General features: G+C 35.1%; 1 protein-coding gene across 5 annotated transcripts in view; it reads left to right on the forward strand.

Annotated features, from left to right (window-relative positions):
- LOC138696416 (CD109 antigen-like) overlaps window positions 1-18,416 on the forward strand; it is a 225,562-nt gene that overhangs the window by 121,324 nt on the left and 85,822 nt on the right. For 3 of the 5 annotated variants that reach the window (XM_069821379.1, XM_069821380.1, XM_069821378.1), the window contains exon 3: window positions 6,431-6,623. In XM_069821379.1, coding sequence (XP_069677480.1) covers window positions 6,431-6,623 — 193 coding nt within the window. Of the gene's footprint in view, window positions 1-6,430; window positions 6,624-9,443; window positions 9,530-13,214; window positions 13,290-18,416 lie in introns of those variants that run through there. The other 2 variants (XM_069821382.1, XM_069821381.1) reach the window with 2 other exon arrangements.

The raw sequence follows: 18,416 nt of genomic DNA on the forward strand, positions 1-18,416 counted from the left end.
GATTCTTGCGATAGCAAATAGAGCAGGCCGGATTGTTACAAATAAATCTGAAATATGTAAAGCAGTGAGAGAACATTATAATGACATTTTTGTAGAACATAAACAGTTAAATGGGTCTATTTCTAACTTGAAGCTACCGGCACAAAAACAGATTTCAGAAACTGAGAATAAAAAATTAGAAAGTTCTGTAACACAAAAGGAAGTTTTTATAGCTTTACAGCAAGGGAAAAGATCTAAAACACCAGGAGAGGATGGGATACCCCATGAGTTTTATGCGGTTTTTGGGAGTGTATAGGACCCACCCTGACAAAAATATTCAATCAAATGTTATGTAAAAAAAAACTAGGTCCTTCTCAAAGACGTGGAAATATAGTACTTATTCACAAAGGAGGGGATAAAACGGAAATTAATAATTATAGACCGATATCCTTGTTAAATTATGATTACAAACTACTTGCAAGGGTTTTAACAAATAGAATTAAACCTCTGCTTTCGGATATAATACACCCCTCTCAAAATTGTGCAGTATCTGGGAGATCAATATTTAACGTAGTATGTCAATTAAGAGACGTTGTAGCAGCTAGCCTACATGGTAAATCCCAAGGATATCTCCTTTCTTTAGATTTCCAACGTGCCTTTGACTGTGTTAGTCACAAGTATCTATTTGAAGTCTTAGCTTGGCATGGGCTCAATCCAACATTTATTGGCTATTTGAAATGTATATATACTGATATCAGTGCTGTTATACAAATTAATGGGTTTCTTACTGCTGCTTTACCTATTACAAGATCTATTCGACAAGGATGCCCGGCTTCTATGATTCTATTTGCCCTTGCACTAAATCCGCTCCTATATTTATTACATGAAAAACTTTCAGGATATAGGATCGGAAATTCTAGGCTAGTAGCGACAGCGTATGCTGATGATGTAAGTGTAATTATTAATAATGAAGAGGATAAAGCTCAATTGGAGAAAGTATTGAAACCCTTTGCAGCAGTATCAGGGTTAGAAATCAATAAAAGGAAATCGACTGCCTTGCCCATAGGGGTGTGGACAGAGGAACCAAGTTTTGAAAATATAAAAATTATTGATCAACAAAAAATACTTGGTATATATTTTCATCGCCTTCCCAATACTATGCAGAGTATAAATTGGAGTAAGGTTGTCCAAAAAATAAAAAGACTTACACAGATATATAAATGGAGGGATTTCTGTCTTTATGAAAGAGTATGGTTTATTCATACTTTTATTTTATCTGCCTTATGGTATTTGGCACAAGTATTTCCAATTATGGTGAGTCATAGCAGACAAATCACAAGTGTCATGTTATGGTATTTATGGAAAGGATGTATATTTAAAGTACCACTATCCACCTTGTATCGTGCTACTGTCGAAGGTGGGTTAGGGTTATGGAATGTAACTAAAAAATGTACAACGTTATTTCTTTATCGAAATCATATTCTTCAAAATAATACAGATACAATATCAGCGGTGTGGTTTCAACAATGGAGACAAAAGGTTGACCTTAGGAATCCACCCGATTTACGAAACATACCTTCCATGTTAAAATATTTAAGATTATACATGCAGGAAGGGAGTTACATAAATATGTTGGATGTGGGAAATACTTGTCCTACAAAAAGGGGAATCTATGGACACCTACAGCAATATGGGGAGTTGGTAACAATGCGGGTAGTCAACATCCTTCCTGTAGGAGTTAATCTAGTGCAATTGTGGGAAAATATCACGAATAAAATACTAGATGCGCCGGTCAAATCATCGTGGTACTTAGTTATTCACGATTTAATAGCCACCAGATACAGGCGTTATAGGATAAAATTGTTAAATGATCCAAATTGTGAGTTTTGTAGTGAACCTGAAACGTTGACTCACATTTTTGGACGATGCACCAGAACACATGCTATTTGGCAACGTATGGAATACTATTTACAGGGATTGAAAATTGATCGATACCCGTGGTTTAGTCCTTATATACTAAAGAGGCCAGATTTTAAAGTAGTCTCTAAGTTTAAACAGGACGCTTGTATTTGGATTCTTGGAAACACGGTGCATTATATTTTACAAAATGAAATATGTGATTGTGATGGCTATGAATTGTACATGAAATATAAAAAGAGTCAAATACAAGTGAGCAGGAACAATGCAAGAATTATACACTATCTTTGCTGTATATAGAGGGGGGGGGGAAAGAAAAGTACCAACAAACTTGTATCATAGTATTAGTTTGTATGTAAATACCTATGTATATGATGTAACATATTGTGTAAAAAAAAAAAAAAAAAAGATGTTGGCTGTATTCGATATTTTTGTATGTTTGATTGTGTTGTTGACTGCATTTGATATTCCTATATGTCTGATTGAATTTTTGCTGTATTTGATAATTTTGTATGTTTGATTGTGTTGTTAACTGCATTAGATATTTTTGTATATCTTTTTGCAAAAAAAAAAAAAAGAGACGTCGAATGTCAAAAAAAAAAAGAGACGTCGAATGTCAAAAAAAAAGGAAAAAATAAATACAAAGATAGTAATACAAATTAATTCATTAATAATAATAATAATAATAATAATAATAATAATAATAATAATAAAACAAAAATATTTACAATAATAAAATAAATACTAAGACGGATAAAATAAAATATAAAACCACTTAGCGAGAGTTAACACAACTTAGATAAGCATATAATAGCCAGGAAAAAAAAATGTCGAACTCGAAAATCAACAGAAAAGTTCGTTGTAACGCAGATGACGACAACCGCCGTATTGACATTGTGCTATGCATTATTGGTAGTAGGGGGGAGCCGAAGGTCTATATAAGTTTATTATATTTAAAAAAAAAATTAAAAAAATCATGCATAAACCACATTTATTTTGTAATCTTTGATGGTATGGCACTTCCTCCTGCAAGATGGGCAATTGGTTTGCTAAGAGAACTGGTTTGCTACTGAGAACCAGTGATATATCCTACAAGATCACCCCAAAAAATCATGCATCCCCTCCCAAGCAAAAATTAAATGACGTCCATGGTTATAAATCAAGACAACATAAAAAAATACATTGATAAAACCAGCATTTCTGCCTCGTAGTTCCACGTAATATTAAAACTGCGTTTAAAGCAATGTACTTATGATTTGATATCATGAAAATGACACATACTTTACGCATTTTGCAACATTTCAGTTCTTTATAATGTCATCAATACTAACGTTATTTGTGCTAGTAGTCTGTTTCATTATTATCAAGACACGTCCAACTTACAAATGGCTCTTAAGGCACCCGAAAGTTCATTGCCACCCTCACATAAGCCCGCCATTGGTCCTTATCCTGAGCAAGATTAATCCAGTCTCTACCATCATATCCTACCTCTCTCAAATCCATTTTAATATTATCCTCATATCTACGTCTTGGCATCCCCAAGGTCTTTTTAAGTTATGTCTTCCAACTAACACTCTATATGCATTTCTGGATTCACCCATAAGGGCTACGTGCCTTCCCATCTCAAACATCTGGTTTTAATATTCCTAATTATGTTAGGTGAAAAATATAATGCGTGCAGTTCTGCGTTGTGTACTTTCTCCATTTTTCTGTAACTTCATCCCTCTTAGCCCCAAATATTTTCTTAAGTACTGTACCTTATTCTCGAATATCCTTAATCTCTGTTTCTCCTCAAATATTTTCCTAAGCATCTTATTCTCGAAGATTCTTCTTAATCTCTGTTTCTCAAAGTGAGAGTCCAAGATTCACAATCATTCAGAACAACCAGTAATGTAGGCCTAACTGTTTTATAAATTCTAACTTTCAGCTTTTTTGAGAACAGACTGGATGACAAAAGTTTCTCAATCAAATAATAAAGGGCATTTCCGACATTTATTCTGCATTTGATTTCCTCTCTAGTGTCATTTGTATTTGTTACTGTTGCTCCAAAATAATTGAATTTTCCCACCTTTTCAAAGGATAAATTTCCAATTTTTATATTTTCATTTTCATGAGACATAATCATATGCTTTGTTTTTTTGGGGTTTACTTCCAAACCTATCTCCTTACTGCTTCAAGTAAAAGTTCCGTGTTTTCCCTAAACGTTTGTGGATTTTCTCCTAACATATTTACGCCATCCGCATAAAACTCGTTCAATTCCAAACCTTCCCTGTTTTCCTGGACTTTCCTAATGGCATATTCTAGAACAAAGTTAAAAAATAAAGGTGATAGTGCATCTTCTTGCTTTAGCCTGCAGTATCAAAAGACATATTGTGTTTTATATAATTCACTGTGCACCCAAATAAGCGAATATACATCCGTTTTCATGCATTACCCAGAAAAGGAATTTTTACAATTTCAAAAAAATAAGATAGCCGACTTTATTTTCTAAATTTGCGCATATCATGGTAGTACATTGTTTTAATCACACTAATGTGTCCCAGTTAATTTTCAACACTGAACATTTTTATGTAGAACTGTAGAGCATCGAGCTTCGGATTTTGCTACTATATGCATAACAAACTGGTATTAATTCGAAATACATATTATATGGTTTATGAGTTTCTTACACAAAATTTCTAAACATTTGGATTCCGTTCACGATCTATATTTTGCTCATTGTCTTATGAAATATACTATAGAAAGTCGTAAATTAGTATATTTTATATGCTTTAATGCAGAACTAGATCGCGGAACTTCATACAGTTGCATGTTTTTATTGATTTGGCATATTGAAAAAGTAAAAGTGGATCTTTGTCAATCATGGTTTTTACGTTCGAATGAAGCCAACTTCATTTTGCATAAATGCATATATATTTTTATTTTGAATATTTAAGTGCATATATTAGCATCTTTCCTTGTTTCGCCTGATTTATTATCTAATTTCGAAATTTCTCTGTGATAAAAATCATAATTTCCAATAAATATAAAAATTATATCAGAAATAAAACCAATAATAATTACTGTTGAGGACATGAAATTGGTACGACGACATTAGATACTTGTTAAAAATTATGTCAGAAATAAAACCAATACTGTAATTATTTAATTACTGTTGAGGACATGAAATTGGTACGACGACATTGGATACTTGTTCCTAGTGTATAAGTTGGGTCGTTTTCCACTTTAACATGAGGCTAGCTCTGTGTACATACTAGCCGTGTAAGTGTAATTTTTTCAGGCACCAGGGTGAAAATATGCGTCACCTTGATGTCATTCAGACTTTTACCACTTTTTCTCTGATTTCGTAGAACCAAAAATAGATATATTTAGTCAGACACCTGCGACAATAAAGTTACATATTATTGAGGTCATGGAACTGCAGCGAAGACAATGCTGCTAGTGCACTCTGATATTATAGATACAAAAACGAATGTATATTTAAATATCTGCGACAATAAAGTCTCGTGAAGTGTAACTCTTCATTTCAACAAGTTTTACTGTGCAATCAAGCGAAGAACCAGTACATGATCGATCTGCTTACAAATTTAACTGTCGACACAACGAAAGAAAAAAGTAGCAGAAAAGATTTTTTGAAGAAATGGGTTTCTGAAAACAAATGTTTTTCTACTGATGAGAAAATCGTCTCCTGTGCAATAGGGCTTCTTAACATTTATTACTTACTTTATTATTTTCATTTATATCGCATTGTTAAACCCTGAAATGTATTTTTATATTTTTACTGCATATATTTCAATTTTAGTGCATATTTCAACAGTTATTACTGCACAGTTGCGTACATATTTTCAGGATTTTTTAATGCATAAAGTTCCGTGGTCTATGCAGAACTAATTCTGTTAACTCCAGAAAAATTATCACAGCATTTGTTATTAACTCACATTCTGCAAGATCTGTTTGTGTCATTTAGGCAACTAATATGTGAAATTTTAAAATATTGTAGAACTAATAATGCAATTCTTGTAGAAGTTTCTGTTTGATTTTAAAAGAAACTTCTCCAACGGTTGATGAAAATTAAATTCATCTTTCTTTTGCAGCAGAATTTATATTTCCATTAAGTGGCAAAATGTCATACATGATTTAGATAGGCCTTGTTACTTTTCATTCCGTAAAACGGAGAGTACCATACTATTGTTGAACGATGAGAGAATACCAATGATTGTGTTTTACATAAGTATTATTAAAATAACTTTAGTATGCCATAAGTACTACAAAACCGCAAAAAAAGAAAGTTAAAAGAAGGGAAACTTGTTAAATTATTTGGAAAAGCTACAGAAGAAAGTGTATAACAACTTAATGAATGAGTAAATAAATAAGACTAAATAAATGACTATTTGTTGTAGTGTTGCGTTAGAGTAGGCCTAATTTGTATTAGAATGCAGGTGTATTGATATCTTTCTAACTTTTCAATATTACCTTGAATACCGGTATTTCCAACTCTGAATTCATATATTTACAGCCTGAATTCATGTTGTAGGTTCTACACTATTGTGGCACCGAAAGTGTTGAGACCAAATAGCGAATACCATGTAGCAGTAACAACTCAGAAAACCTCACAGCCAACCCTTGTAACAATTGGAGTCGGGGGCAAACAACATGGCGGTGGAATGTTTCAGACGAGCCAGACTGTTACAGTGGAACCATACACAACACACGTTGTTAAACTCGAGGTAAGATAAACAACACGGTGGTGGAATGTTTCAAACGAGCCAGACTGTTACCGTGGAACCATACACAACACACGTTGTTAAACTCGAGGTAAGATAAACAACATGAAGGTGGAATGTTTCAGACGATCCAGACTGTTACCCTGGAACCATACACAAACATGTTGTCAAACTCGATTAAGATAAACAACATGGCGGTGGAATGTTTCAGACGAGCCATACTGTTTCTGTGGAACCATACACAACACACGTTGTTAAACTCGAGGTAAGAGAAACAACACAATGGTGGAATGTTTCAGACGAGCCAGACTGTTACCGTGGAACCATTCACAACACACGTTGTTAAACTCGAGGTAAGATAAACAACATGGTGGTGGAATGTTTCAGACGAGCCAGACTGTTACCATGGAACCATACACAACACACATTGTTAAGTCGACCTGGTTGACGAGTTGGTATAGCGCTGGCCTTCTATGCCCAAGGTTGCGGGTTCGATCCCGGGCCAGGTCGATGGCATTTAAGTGTGCTTAAATGCGACAGGCTCATGTCAGTAGATTTACTGGCGTGTAAAAGAACTCCTGCGGGACAAAATTCCGGCACATCTGGCGACGCTGATGTAACCTCTGCAGTTGCGAGCGTCGTTAAATAAAACATAACATTAACACATTGTTAAACTCGAGGTAAGATAAACAACACGGTAGTGGAATGTTTCAGATGAGCCAGACTATTGCCGTGGAACCATACACAACACACATCGAGGTAAGATAAACAACATGGCTGTGGAATGATTCAGACGAGTCAGACTGTTACCGTGAAACCACAGTCTAAGACATACAGTCACGAAACTTCAACACTTTTTCTGCCAACATTCGCGACACTAGCGCCCAAGCGGCAGGCAAGGCACTGGCCATAGTCTCGTTCAGCCAGCACGTGCTTTAAAGGGATGCGAGATGTTATAATAACGTTTTAATCATGCATCGGAATAAAGGCAATGTGTGCAATGACGAAAATTGCAGTAACAAGTTTAAATCTCCGAATTTGTCGTTCTTCAGATTCCCTAAAGACCATGAGAAAATCATAACTCAGGAATAACCAATAATCCACGTTGTAGGTAGCCTACGTATTGTGTTCTATAAAACATTATTATTACTTATCAGTTACCTATTTGTATGTCAGGAAGGAGAGTTTAAATAAAAACAAAGTAAATACCTGTTACAGTATATTATTTTTTTGTAGAAATCATATGTGTAAATGTGTAACCATTCCGATTTTGGATAATGTATCTACAGTTTTTAATGCAAGTAATTCCATACTTTTTGTATTCGTGTTTTTTTTTATATATATTTTTCAAAAGTTGAACGTTATATTGCATTCAAGTAGGGATCATGGTGTTAATTTTTCAAGAATTCATGGAGTATTGTAATCCTTTTGCAAAATATTCACTTCTTGAATAAATCCAGACTGTGTCGGTAGATTTCTGATGTGTTGGTGTAGATTCATGTGGCAGACGTATTAAGTTCTCAAGAGCCTTTTTAAATTTAATATAAAAAGCAATCTTTTCTGTAATAATTTGTATGACTGCTATTGGTGTTGATTTTACATTCCCAGTGATTATTTGAGCTGTTCAGAGCAGAAGTGGTGTAAGTCAAAATTAGGTAATGAGATTTAAAGTAAATATTCTGTAAAATACAGCTCAAAGTAGCAATTAATATAACCTTCGTGCTATTCACTGACTACTAATAGTTTAAATAAATTCAATATTAACTGCTACTTTGCGCTGTATTTTAAAGAATGTTTACTTTAACCCTCATTACCCATTTTGACTTACACTACTTCTGCTCTGAAAATAAAATTAGGCCTACATTTTCTGAGTTAATTGAAGTCACAATTTTTTCAACAAAATTGTGTGTTCATTTATTTGTTTTCACCTACGTCATATTAAAAGTAAGGGCATGTAAATTACGTATTATATAGGTAGGATAAGTTAAAATTAGGCATTATGTGTGAAAACTGGAAATGTAATGTAAAATGCGGTAAACTTGCCATAAACATTTAAACCATAATATCAGCACTATTTGTCACTCAAAATAATAAAGGAAATACCGGTTCTTAAGAAATGAAAAATAATAAACTTCATAAATCAATGTCTGTCATATTAAGGTTTAAATCTTCTCCTTTTTTATTTTCAAGTTTACCTCAGCGGCCGAGTTTACCCCAATTTGCGGTATGGAAAATAGTTAATTTCTCAGGAAATAGGGAGAGGCGTTCACCACGCAATGTAACCTACAATTTTGAAGCTACTAATTTTGACTCTTCTCACAGGAAATATAGAGTTCTAATGATTCATAAATATATTCAGGAATGAATTTAATTAACCATCCACGTACGAACAATTATATTATTTCAAACCATGATACGTGAACAGTTCCATGATTCAGTTGTAAGGAGCAGAAAGAATTACGTTTATTCTCAGCTTCTGAAACTTGTAGATTAACTGCGTGTGAAATTCTTCTAGGATTCTAAATTAAAATTAATAAGAATCATATACACTTACCGTATAGCATAAAAATATAAAACAAATTACGCAAAACCCGTTTTCTGATATGTTATCATATGTCGTGTGCATACTTTTAACTTGCCTGCCGCTAGAGGGCTACTGTCGCGCCAGCTGTCAAATGTTGGCATATTTTATACGTATGAGTTGCATGACTGTATGTCTTAGACTGTGGTGAAACCATACACACGTTGTTATACCCTAATGTTTCAGACGAGCCATACTGTTACTGTGGAACCATTCACAACACACCTTGTCAAACTCGAGGTAAGATAAACAACATGGTGGTGGAATGTTTCAGACGAGTCAGACTATTACCGTGGAACCATACACAACACACGTTGTTAAACTCGAGGTAAGATAAACAACATGAAGGTGGAATGTTTCAGACGAACCAGACTGTTACCGTGGAACCATACGCAACACACATTGTTAAACTCGAGGTAAAATAAACAACATGAAGGTGAAATGTTTCAGACGAGCCAGACTGTTACCGTGGAACCATGCACAACACACATTGTCAGTGGCGGCTCGTGATAAAATATTATATGTGTTCACAATTTTGTGTTCCAAAATCGAAGAGAATTTGAAATCGTACTTTTAGCCTAATATAAAATGCCATGATTCCAATGTTTCACTATCGAAAAAACCGCATATAAATTCAAAAGAACATACAATAATAATAGTAATAATAATAATAATAATAATAATAATAATGGAACCCAGTCTTTTTATTTCCAATTTTTCCTTGTAAGCCAGTTTACTCAGTTCTTTACTGTTCCAAATTACTTGAACAGAGTTCATTATTTACGTTTGTTAAAAATTAATACATACCACAGTGCTGTTATTTACAACAGTGCGTATTCAGTAATATATTTTTATTCACAACACACTGATACACTATAGCCTATACTAGTACTGTAATCCCATTCGCATAGATTGATTACTATAAATACATGCCAGCAAATATTATTCTTAAATATTATACACTACCATACAGATACTTAAATTGATTACACCACCACATTCAGCCAACACGTGTTTGAAAGCCAAATTATGCTATTATGCTGACACTGAAGTATAGTAATTCACAAACTACACTCTCGTAGCAGCACTGTACACACATAAAGTAAACGCTCCGACAGTGAGATGCTGACACCTATAGGCTAGAATACAGACTATTAAATTTCCTTGTCGAGATATAGCACGTGAACGGTAGCATCGATGCATATGACATCTGTAGGATAGATTCACTGTTCACTTAACGCTTTGTGCTCTTGACGAGTCATAAGCGGCCAGCGAAAGACAATTTTCTCCCGCGCATGCGTGAAATTCCTGTAACCTTCTTGAAAAGAGCACGGCTTGTACATGAACGGATGTTGCCAAGTTTACATAAGAAGTTTATGCAAGATGCGGGAAATTTAAAATACTCGATTCTGATATTATACATTCCCACTACGTCAATACGGTATTAAATAATAAAACTAGTCGTGCATTAATGGAAACAAGGTGTTCACGTGCTCTTGTGCTCTTATTGACGCACCGCCACTGCACATTGTTAAACTCGAGGTAAGATAAACAACATGGTGGTGGAATGTTTCAGACGAGCCAGACTGTTACCGTGGAACCATACACAACACACATTGTTAAACTCGAGGTAAGATAAACAACACGGTGGTGGAATGTTTCAGACGAGCCAGACTGTTGCCGTGGAACCATTCACAACACACGTTGTTAAACTCGAGGTAAGATAAACAACATGGTGGTGGAATGTTTCAGACGAGCCAGACTGTTACCATGGAACCATACACAACACACATTTTTAAACTCGAGGTAAGATAAACAACATGGCGGTGGAATGTTTCAGACGAGCCAGACTGTTACCGTGGAACCATACACACCAGGGGCGGTTTTTCGGGTGAAGCTCGTGAAGCGGCGCTTCACCTGTTTACTAAGCGCAACTTCACTTATTTACAAGTATTTTAATATTTTATTTTATTTTATTTCACTTCATTTTTGTCTTTTACGTTCTGCTTTGTGATATGTTCTGCACTTAGGCATTCTGCATTTATGGAACACTAGTCCCATTGTCACTATGGTTGGCGCAGAGTGGGGAAGGGTGACAATTGCAGCTATATCCCTCTTTCAGAGGTAGAGCTTCGCAATTTGCGGATTTGTTTACGGGTAACCATGGCAACGAATCCTTGTAAGATTTTTATAGAGCCTGTTTGCGAGGGTACTTGAATCGCTGACAAAACATTTCTCTTGTAGCTGGAAACATTCTTGTAGCCTCCTGGCTTGGTTCTTTTGAATGGAAAATAACGGCACGCGAATACAATGAGATAAAATTCCTTGTCTTTCACAGTGTTCGCACTTCTTTGTACCTGTTAATTTCAGTTTGTGTGACGTGTGAATAGAGTGACTGTATTATGTCTTGTTGCTAAAACGATATATTAGAAGATTAAGTTAACTAAGCAGTTATTTATTTTATTGATAGTTTTATAATTGTTTTTAAAAGTGATGACTGTAATATTTTTATTAACAACGAGGAATGTATCCTATAAACGATATAGTGTGTAGCGTATTACAGACACCATTTTCACGATGGACTGAAGGTGATGAAAGAGATTTATTGTTACCGGGAAACCACCGGCGTGGCTCAGTCGGTTGAGGCGCTTGCCTACCGGCGGTCTGAAGTTGCTCTCGGGCGCGGGTTCTTTCCTCGCTTGGGCTGATTACCTAGTTGGGTGTTTTTCGAGGTTTTCCCCAACTATATGGTGAATGTCAGGTAATCTGTGGCGAATCCTCGGCCTCATCTCGCTATGACCAATCTCATCGACGCTAAATAATCTCGTAGTTGATACAGTGTCGTTAAATTACCGACTAAAATAAAAAGAATTGTTAGCGGGGAAACCAACACTTGTTATTAATATATCGGCAAAAAAGCTGAAAAAGAAAGGTGCGAGATCTTACACCAAACATTTTAAAAGTGCGTGGTACAGTGAATGTCAGTGATGTGCGATAGTTCTCATTTGGAAAAATTGTTTTGTTGGCCCTGTTTGTTAGTTGGAATAAAAAAATCGGCATGGAACTCGGATGGATTTTGTGAAAACAGATGAAGTTTCTGTCAGTTTTTTTAAGCTAAAGAAAGCGGTGAATTTTCAGGGCGGAAATATGTTAAGCTGTCAGAAGGTGAACTTTTTCAGAAGTACACACAATTACTTTTGAAATATGTGACGTCATTTTTATGCGAGTTAACACTAGATATCAAGACATTGAAGAGCTTCAGTTTTGCTCTTTTGCCAATACTTCAAAATTTCTTCAGTATTCGAATATTTTTCCTTCTAATGCTCTTGCCACTCTACAAAAGACTTTCCCAAATTTGTTAAAAGTAAGTCGCTTGAAAACAGTACTAGAACTTCTTTATGCAGATTATGAGTACCAGAACATTTCCCTTGATACAAGACCTAAAACGTATAACAGAAAACAAAGACGTATTGAAGAAACCTATAGGCTCTTTTACCTTATTGTGACATTACCGTTAACAAAGCGTTTCAGTGGAGCGAAGTTTTACTGCACTCAACCGCATAAAGACAAATCTTCGCAATTCAATGGCACAAGGGAGATTAACATCATTGGCGTGCATCTCCATTCACAAGGACTTGCTACATGATCTGATTGAGAAGCAGACATTTCATGACGACATCATTGACAAATTCTCCATTCATAGAGATAGACGAATCAATTTAATCTACAAAAATAGGTAAGTCGTACATCATGTCCCTCAATAAAAGAGCTTCACCAACTTTTCAGGTTGCGAGCCGCCACTGATACACACGTTGTTAAACTCGAGGTAAGATAAACAACATGGTGGTGGAATGTTTCAGACGAGCCAGACTGTTACTGTGGAACCATTCACAACACACGCTGTTAAACTCGAGGTAAGATAAACAACATGAAGGTGGAATGTTTCAGACGAGCCAGACTTAGGGTGGAACCATACACAACACACGTTGTTAAATTCGTGGTAAGATAAACAAAACGGTGGTGGAATGTTTCAGACGAGCCATACTGTTACCGTGGAACCATTCACAACACACGTTGTTAAACTCGAGGTAAGATAAACAACATGATGATGGAATGTTTCAGACAAGCCAGACTGTTACCGTGGAACCATACACAACACACATTGTTCAACTCGAGGTAAGATAAACAACATGGCGGTGGAATGTTTCAGATGAGCCAGACTATGATTATGATTATTATTATTATTATTATTATTATTATGTAAACAACACTTCACACATTGTGTATTCACAAGCACGAGCATGGATATGTTTTGAATGATCCATGGTGCCACAGCCCTTGAAGGGCCCATACCAACCAGCCGGCTGCTAGTTTCACGTTTACATGCCGAAGCAGAGGTGGACGATCATCCAACCAGAATGGAGGTATCGTGTGGTTAGCACGATGATCCTTCAGCTGTTATAGCTGGCTTTCGTAACCGGAGTTCGCTACCTATCATAGCTCCACGATGCTGGGTGGGCACCGGTCCCATATACTGTGCAAAATATCATGAGAAAATTTCTTGCCCAAGAAGACTCGAACCAGCGTGCATTCCGTAACGCCGCGAGTCCTAGTCAGGATGCCTTATACCACGACACCACGGTGCAGGACTGTTTTGAATGATATTTCGTTGAATATAGTCTACATTACACTTTATATGCCACTGTAAGCTGAGGGTGTAGTCATGCCAGGGCACACCAGGGCACCGCCCCCGTACTTTCTTCGGAAACTTGGGAGCGCCTTGCTTCTCTTTATTTTTTACTTTCTTTTTTACTTTTTAAAATAATATTTGTCTTGAGTCTTACTCAATTTTGTATTTTATAAGTAAGGATTAGTACAGTGCAATCGAGAAGTCTCTCCGCAGTGCTTGTGTAGCCAAGAATCCACTAGGCAGAGAATTCAAGTAGCAGCACTGACGACTAAGCATATGATGTACTGGGAGTGTGAGCTTGTCATACCGGAATGAATGGGCAGTGCCAACTTTCTACAAGGTTACTAAGCTGTAGTATGTATAATAAGTAATAATACGTCATGTAATAATAATTATAATAAGTTATAACAATAACACTAATAATATAGTATTTGCCTCGCACTTAAGTCTACATACAATACCCCACCATCTCATTCGACCCTTGACCTGTGCGCTTAAACTTACATAGGACTGCAATACCTTAACTTTTTTCTACATGTATTTCTCAAACAACTTTCCTCAGTCGACCGTAATTCTGGAAATGATTGCTGGTCAGTTTGTTCTCTTTATTGTATTGAAGCCTCTGTGACTATGATTCTCATTGTAATGCATGTTAAATTAGTTTTTCAGCGTATGACTTGGCATAGCTGAATAAAATTGTAAAGTAAGGCAGATATGGTGTAATATAGAATTCTAACAGGTCTGTCCTACAGATATATGATGGATGAATAAATATATCATATCATGTAACACCACATTTCTGTATATGGGTTCCACCATAACTTTCTATTATATTTTCCTACAATTAATATATAAGTCAAAATTAGAATACCCTCTTAATATGCTGTCCTGTAAATACGCGGTTCCATGAAGAGCGTTTTGTCGGGGTTTTATAATAATAATAATAATAATAATAATAATAATAATAATAATAATAATAATAATAATAATAATAATAATAATAAATTTTTCGTGAAGTGCCCTAGTATTTTTTTATTTACGACTAAGATGTTATCCATTTGTTGTGGCAGGAGCCCATCCAATAATTTATCATATTATTACACTGGGTAATAAAATTCGACCAACTTCTTGTTTATGTTACAAGTTTTACTGCACAGTCAAGCAAAGAACCAGTACATGATCGATTTGTTTACAAATTTCATCACCGACATGCTGAAAGAAAAAAGTAGCAGAAAAGATCTGTTGAAAAAATGGGTTTCTGAAGACAAATGTTTTTCTACTGATGGGAAAATCATCATCTGTGTATGACTTCTTGACACTTATTACTTTAAATTATTTTCATTTATATCGTATTATTAATTAAATCTTTAAAATGTAGTTTTTACTGCATATAGTTCAATTTACAGTGTATATTTCAACAGATTTTACCGCATAGTTGCATGGATATTTTTAGATTTTTTAGTGCATAAAGTTCCGTGCAGCAGCAGCAACAGCAGTTGTTGTTGATTTCTTTTACCTTATAACATATATATTTTTCTCCGTTCCATTACTCTTTCATCGTATTACCTTATAACGCAAGTATTTGAGCCCACCCAGTGTTTTCCAAAAGTTAGCGCCACTGGAGCCTTATAATATGCTTTTGCCGAAATGTAGTTACACACATTGATCATTATTCCTGGATATCTTAGATCCTATGTACTTAAAATATCGTACTTCTTCATATGTCACTCCATTTAGTCTAATAATTTATTTGTTCCTACAGCATCGGAATTCAAATTTGCCATATATTTGTTTTTTTTCAATATTAATTTCTAATCCTGCTAATGTTGCTTAATTTTCCATTTAGATTAAAATGTCATTTAAAATGTTAAATTTCTTGATAAAAGAACAGTATCATCCGCAAAGGCGAGATATTGCCTGGATCTGTTAAATATTGAGCCATCAGGATTAATAACAATGTTTCTCATTATTTTTCCAAACTGATATTAAAAAGCAATGTTGACAATGAGTTACCGTGTCTGATCCTAGTAAAATTTTCAGTAAATTTGATCTGTATTCTTACTTTATTAATTGTGTCAGATAATGTCATTTTGATGAGATTTATAAATGTTTTTGGTACACCGAATTTAGCTGTAGCTTGAAATATATAAGATCTATCTAGGCTGTCAAAGGCCTGTCGAAAGCAATTTTGTTTTGTGTTCATAAAACTTTTCTAGTATCTGTCGCAGAGAGAAGAAATAGTCAGTGGTAGATTTCCCTTTACAGAAGCCACCATGATAATCTCCAAGAAATTCTTATTAGTAAATATTTTGTAAATCACATTCAGCAAGGATATACCTCGATAGTTCTTACACTCTAGTTTGCTTCCTTTTTGTGTTTTGGACATACAATTGCTACATTCCAATCCTTGGGCATAGTTTCTGTGTTCCAGATTTCGGCTATTAAATTATGAATGGATTTCCATAGATCTCTGCCAGCGTATTTTATCAGTTCAGGATTAATACCATCATCTCCCCGTGCTCTGTTATTTTTCAGTTTCTTTATTACATTATAAACTAAAATTTTTGGAGCAGGTATATGCATTCCAGGCCAAAGTAAATCTCTGTCTATTACACACCCCTATTATTTTGACTTAAAAAATGTTTGAAATGATCATGCCATAATTTTAAAATTTCCGTTTCATCTATGACTAAATTACCAGAGTTGTCTTTACACCATTTTGTTCTTGGTATATCTTCAAAGAATTTTTTGCTTTCATTTCTTCCAAATTTCTGTTCTAAATCATAAAGCATACTTTTTTAAAAGACCTTTTCTTAGCCCTGGATATTTGTTTAGCCTTCTTCCTGGCACTTTCTTCCATTGTGAACCTAATTGTCCTTTGTAACATAATTTTCCTAAGTCCGGTTCTTTCATCAATATCAGCATTACATTCTGAATCAAACCACTAATTTCGTGGTTTGGCTTTAATAGTGCCAATTACATTTTCAGCAGCATTTTGTATATCGGTACTATGTTTTATTAGTGACCATTGTTGTTCAACATCAGTGCCAGCATTATATTCAGCAACAATTGTTTGAATCGCTTGGTGGTATTCATTAATTTTATCGGGATCTTTAAATTGATCAATATTATATTTTATACAGTGGTTATTGTGACCATTAGATGTCCTAAAGAGAGCAATTTTTTGTCTCTATTTAACTCTAATCATAAAGTGATCAGAGGTGCAGTCAGCACCACATTGGGATCTAACATCAATAATGCTGGATGTATGTCCAGCACTTATTAAAATACTGTATGATCCATCTGATTGTATGTACAGCCATCCGGAGAATTCCAAGTCACTAAAAGGATATTTTTGTGCAGAAAGTTGGTACTACTAATAATAAGATTATGAGCAACAGCAAAATCACAAAGGCTATATTAGCCGACATTTTATGCTACATGTTTTTAACCAACTTTGGCATTAAAGTCTCCCACAATTATTATAACATCATGTTTTGGGATTTGCTGAAATGTCATATCCAAGCGATCATAGAATGAATTTTTTATTTCATCTTCTTTCTCCTCAGTAGGCGTATACGAACAAATAAATGAAGTGTTAAACAATTTTCCTTAGAGTCTTAAATAACATATTCATTCATCAACTGTTTAAAGTTTAAGATATGACTTTTTACTTTTTTATGGATTATAAGTCCAATAAGTTACCAAAATTATTTCTATCATTGCTGGCACTAGGACATATTATATAGTTTTCATAATCAAATATTTCAGATATTTCCATCTAATTTCTTGGATAGCGGCAATCATAATGTCATATTGGTCCAATTCTTTTATCAGGTTCTTTAGTTCCAATTCAAAATAGGCTTCTTACATTCCATGTTGCTAGGAACCAGTCTTGTTTCCGTCTCATAGTCCTTTTCTTATTTCCAGGTTGTTTCCTTAGAGCAGTCTGGCTATTATTTTTGGGCTTCTCAAGGTAATGATTTTTTATGGGATAGGGTGTTAGTCCTACTCCAAACTCCCGACCTGGAGGACCAGGCTTCCATATTTATAACCCCTGGAAGCAGGGTGGCCCAGCTATACCCCCAGGCACTGGGTAGCTCAGGCACCTCAAGGTCGCAATGTCCCGTACCCACTGTGGTGGGCCCCTGAGAGGATTAAATTTATTATAATTATTATTGTCACTATTTTGAGGCCCCCAACGGCCACCAGGTTCACTCATGCATTAAAATGGTACTGATTGTTTGTACTACTGCAGTCCTATTCTGTTTCCATCAAGACAGAATAAAATAACTTTCAACATGAGCTGAAAATGACACCATGGTCAAAGAAAATTTAATACGAGGGTAATGCAGGAAGTAACGACCGTTTGGCTTTAATTAATTAGAAAAAAATATTATTAACCAAAAACATGTCACTTACAAATTTAAAGCTTATATTATTTTTCCACTAATCACTTCCGTTATTTAGGCCTATGCATTTGCCATATTGTCCACGAGCTTTAGAATTCCCGTGTTGTAGTCAT

The sequence above is a fragment of the Periplaneta americana genome, chromosome 3 (assembly GCF_040183065.1).
Source record: "Periplaneta americana isolate PAMFEO1 chromosome 3, P.americana_PAMFEO1_priV1, whole genome shotgun sequence".
Taxonomy (NCBI): Eukaryota; Metazoa; Arthropoda; class Insecta; order Blattodea; family Blattidae; genus Periplaneta; species Periplaneta americana.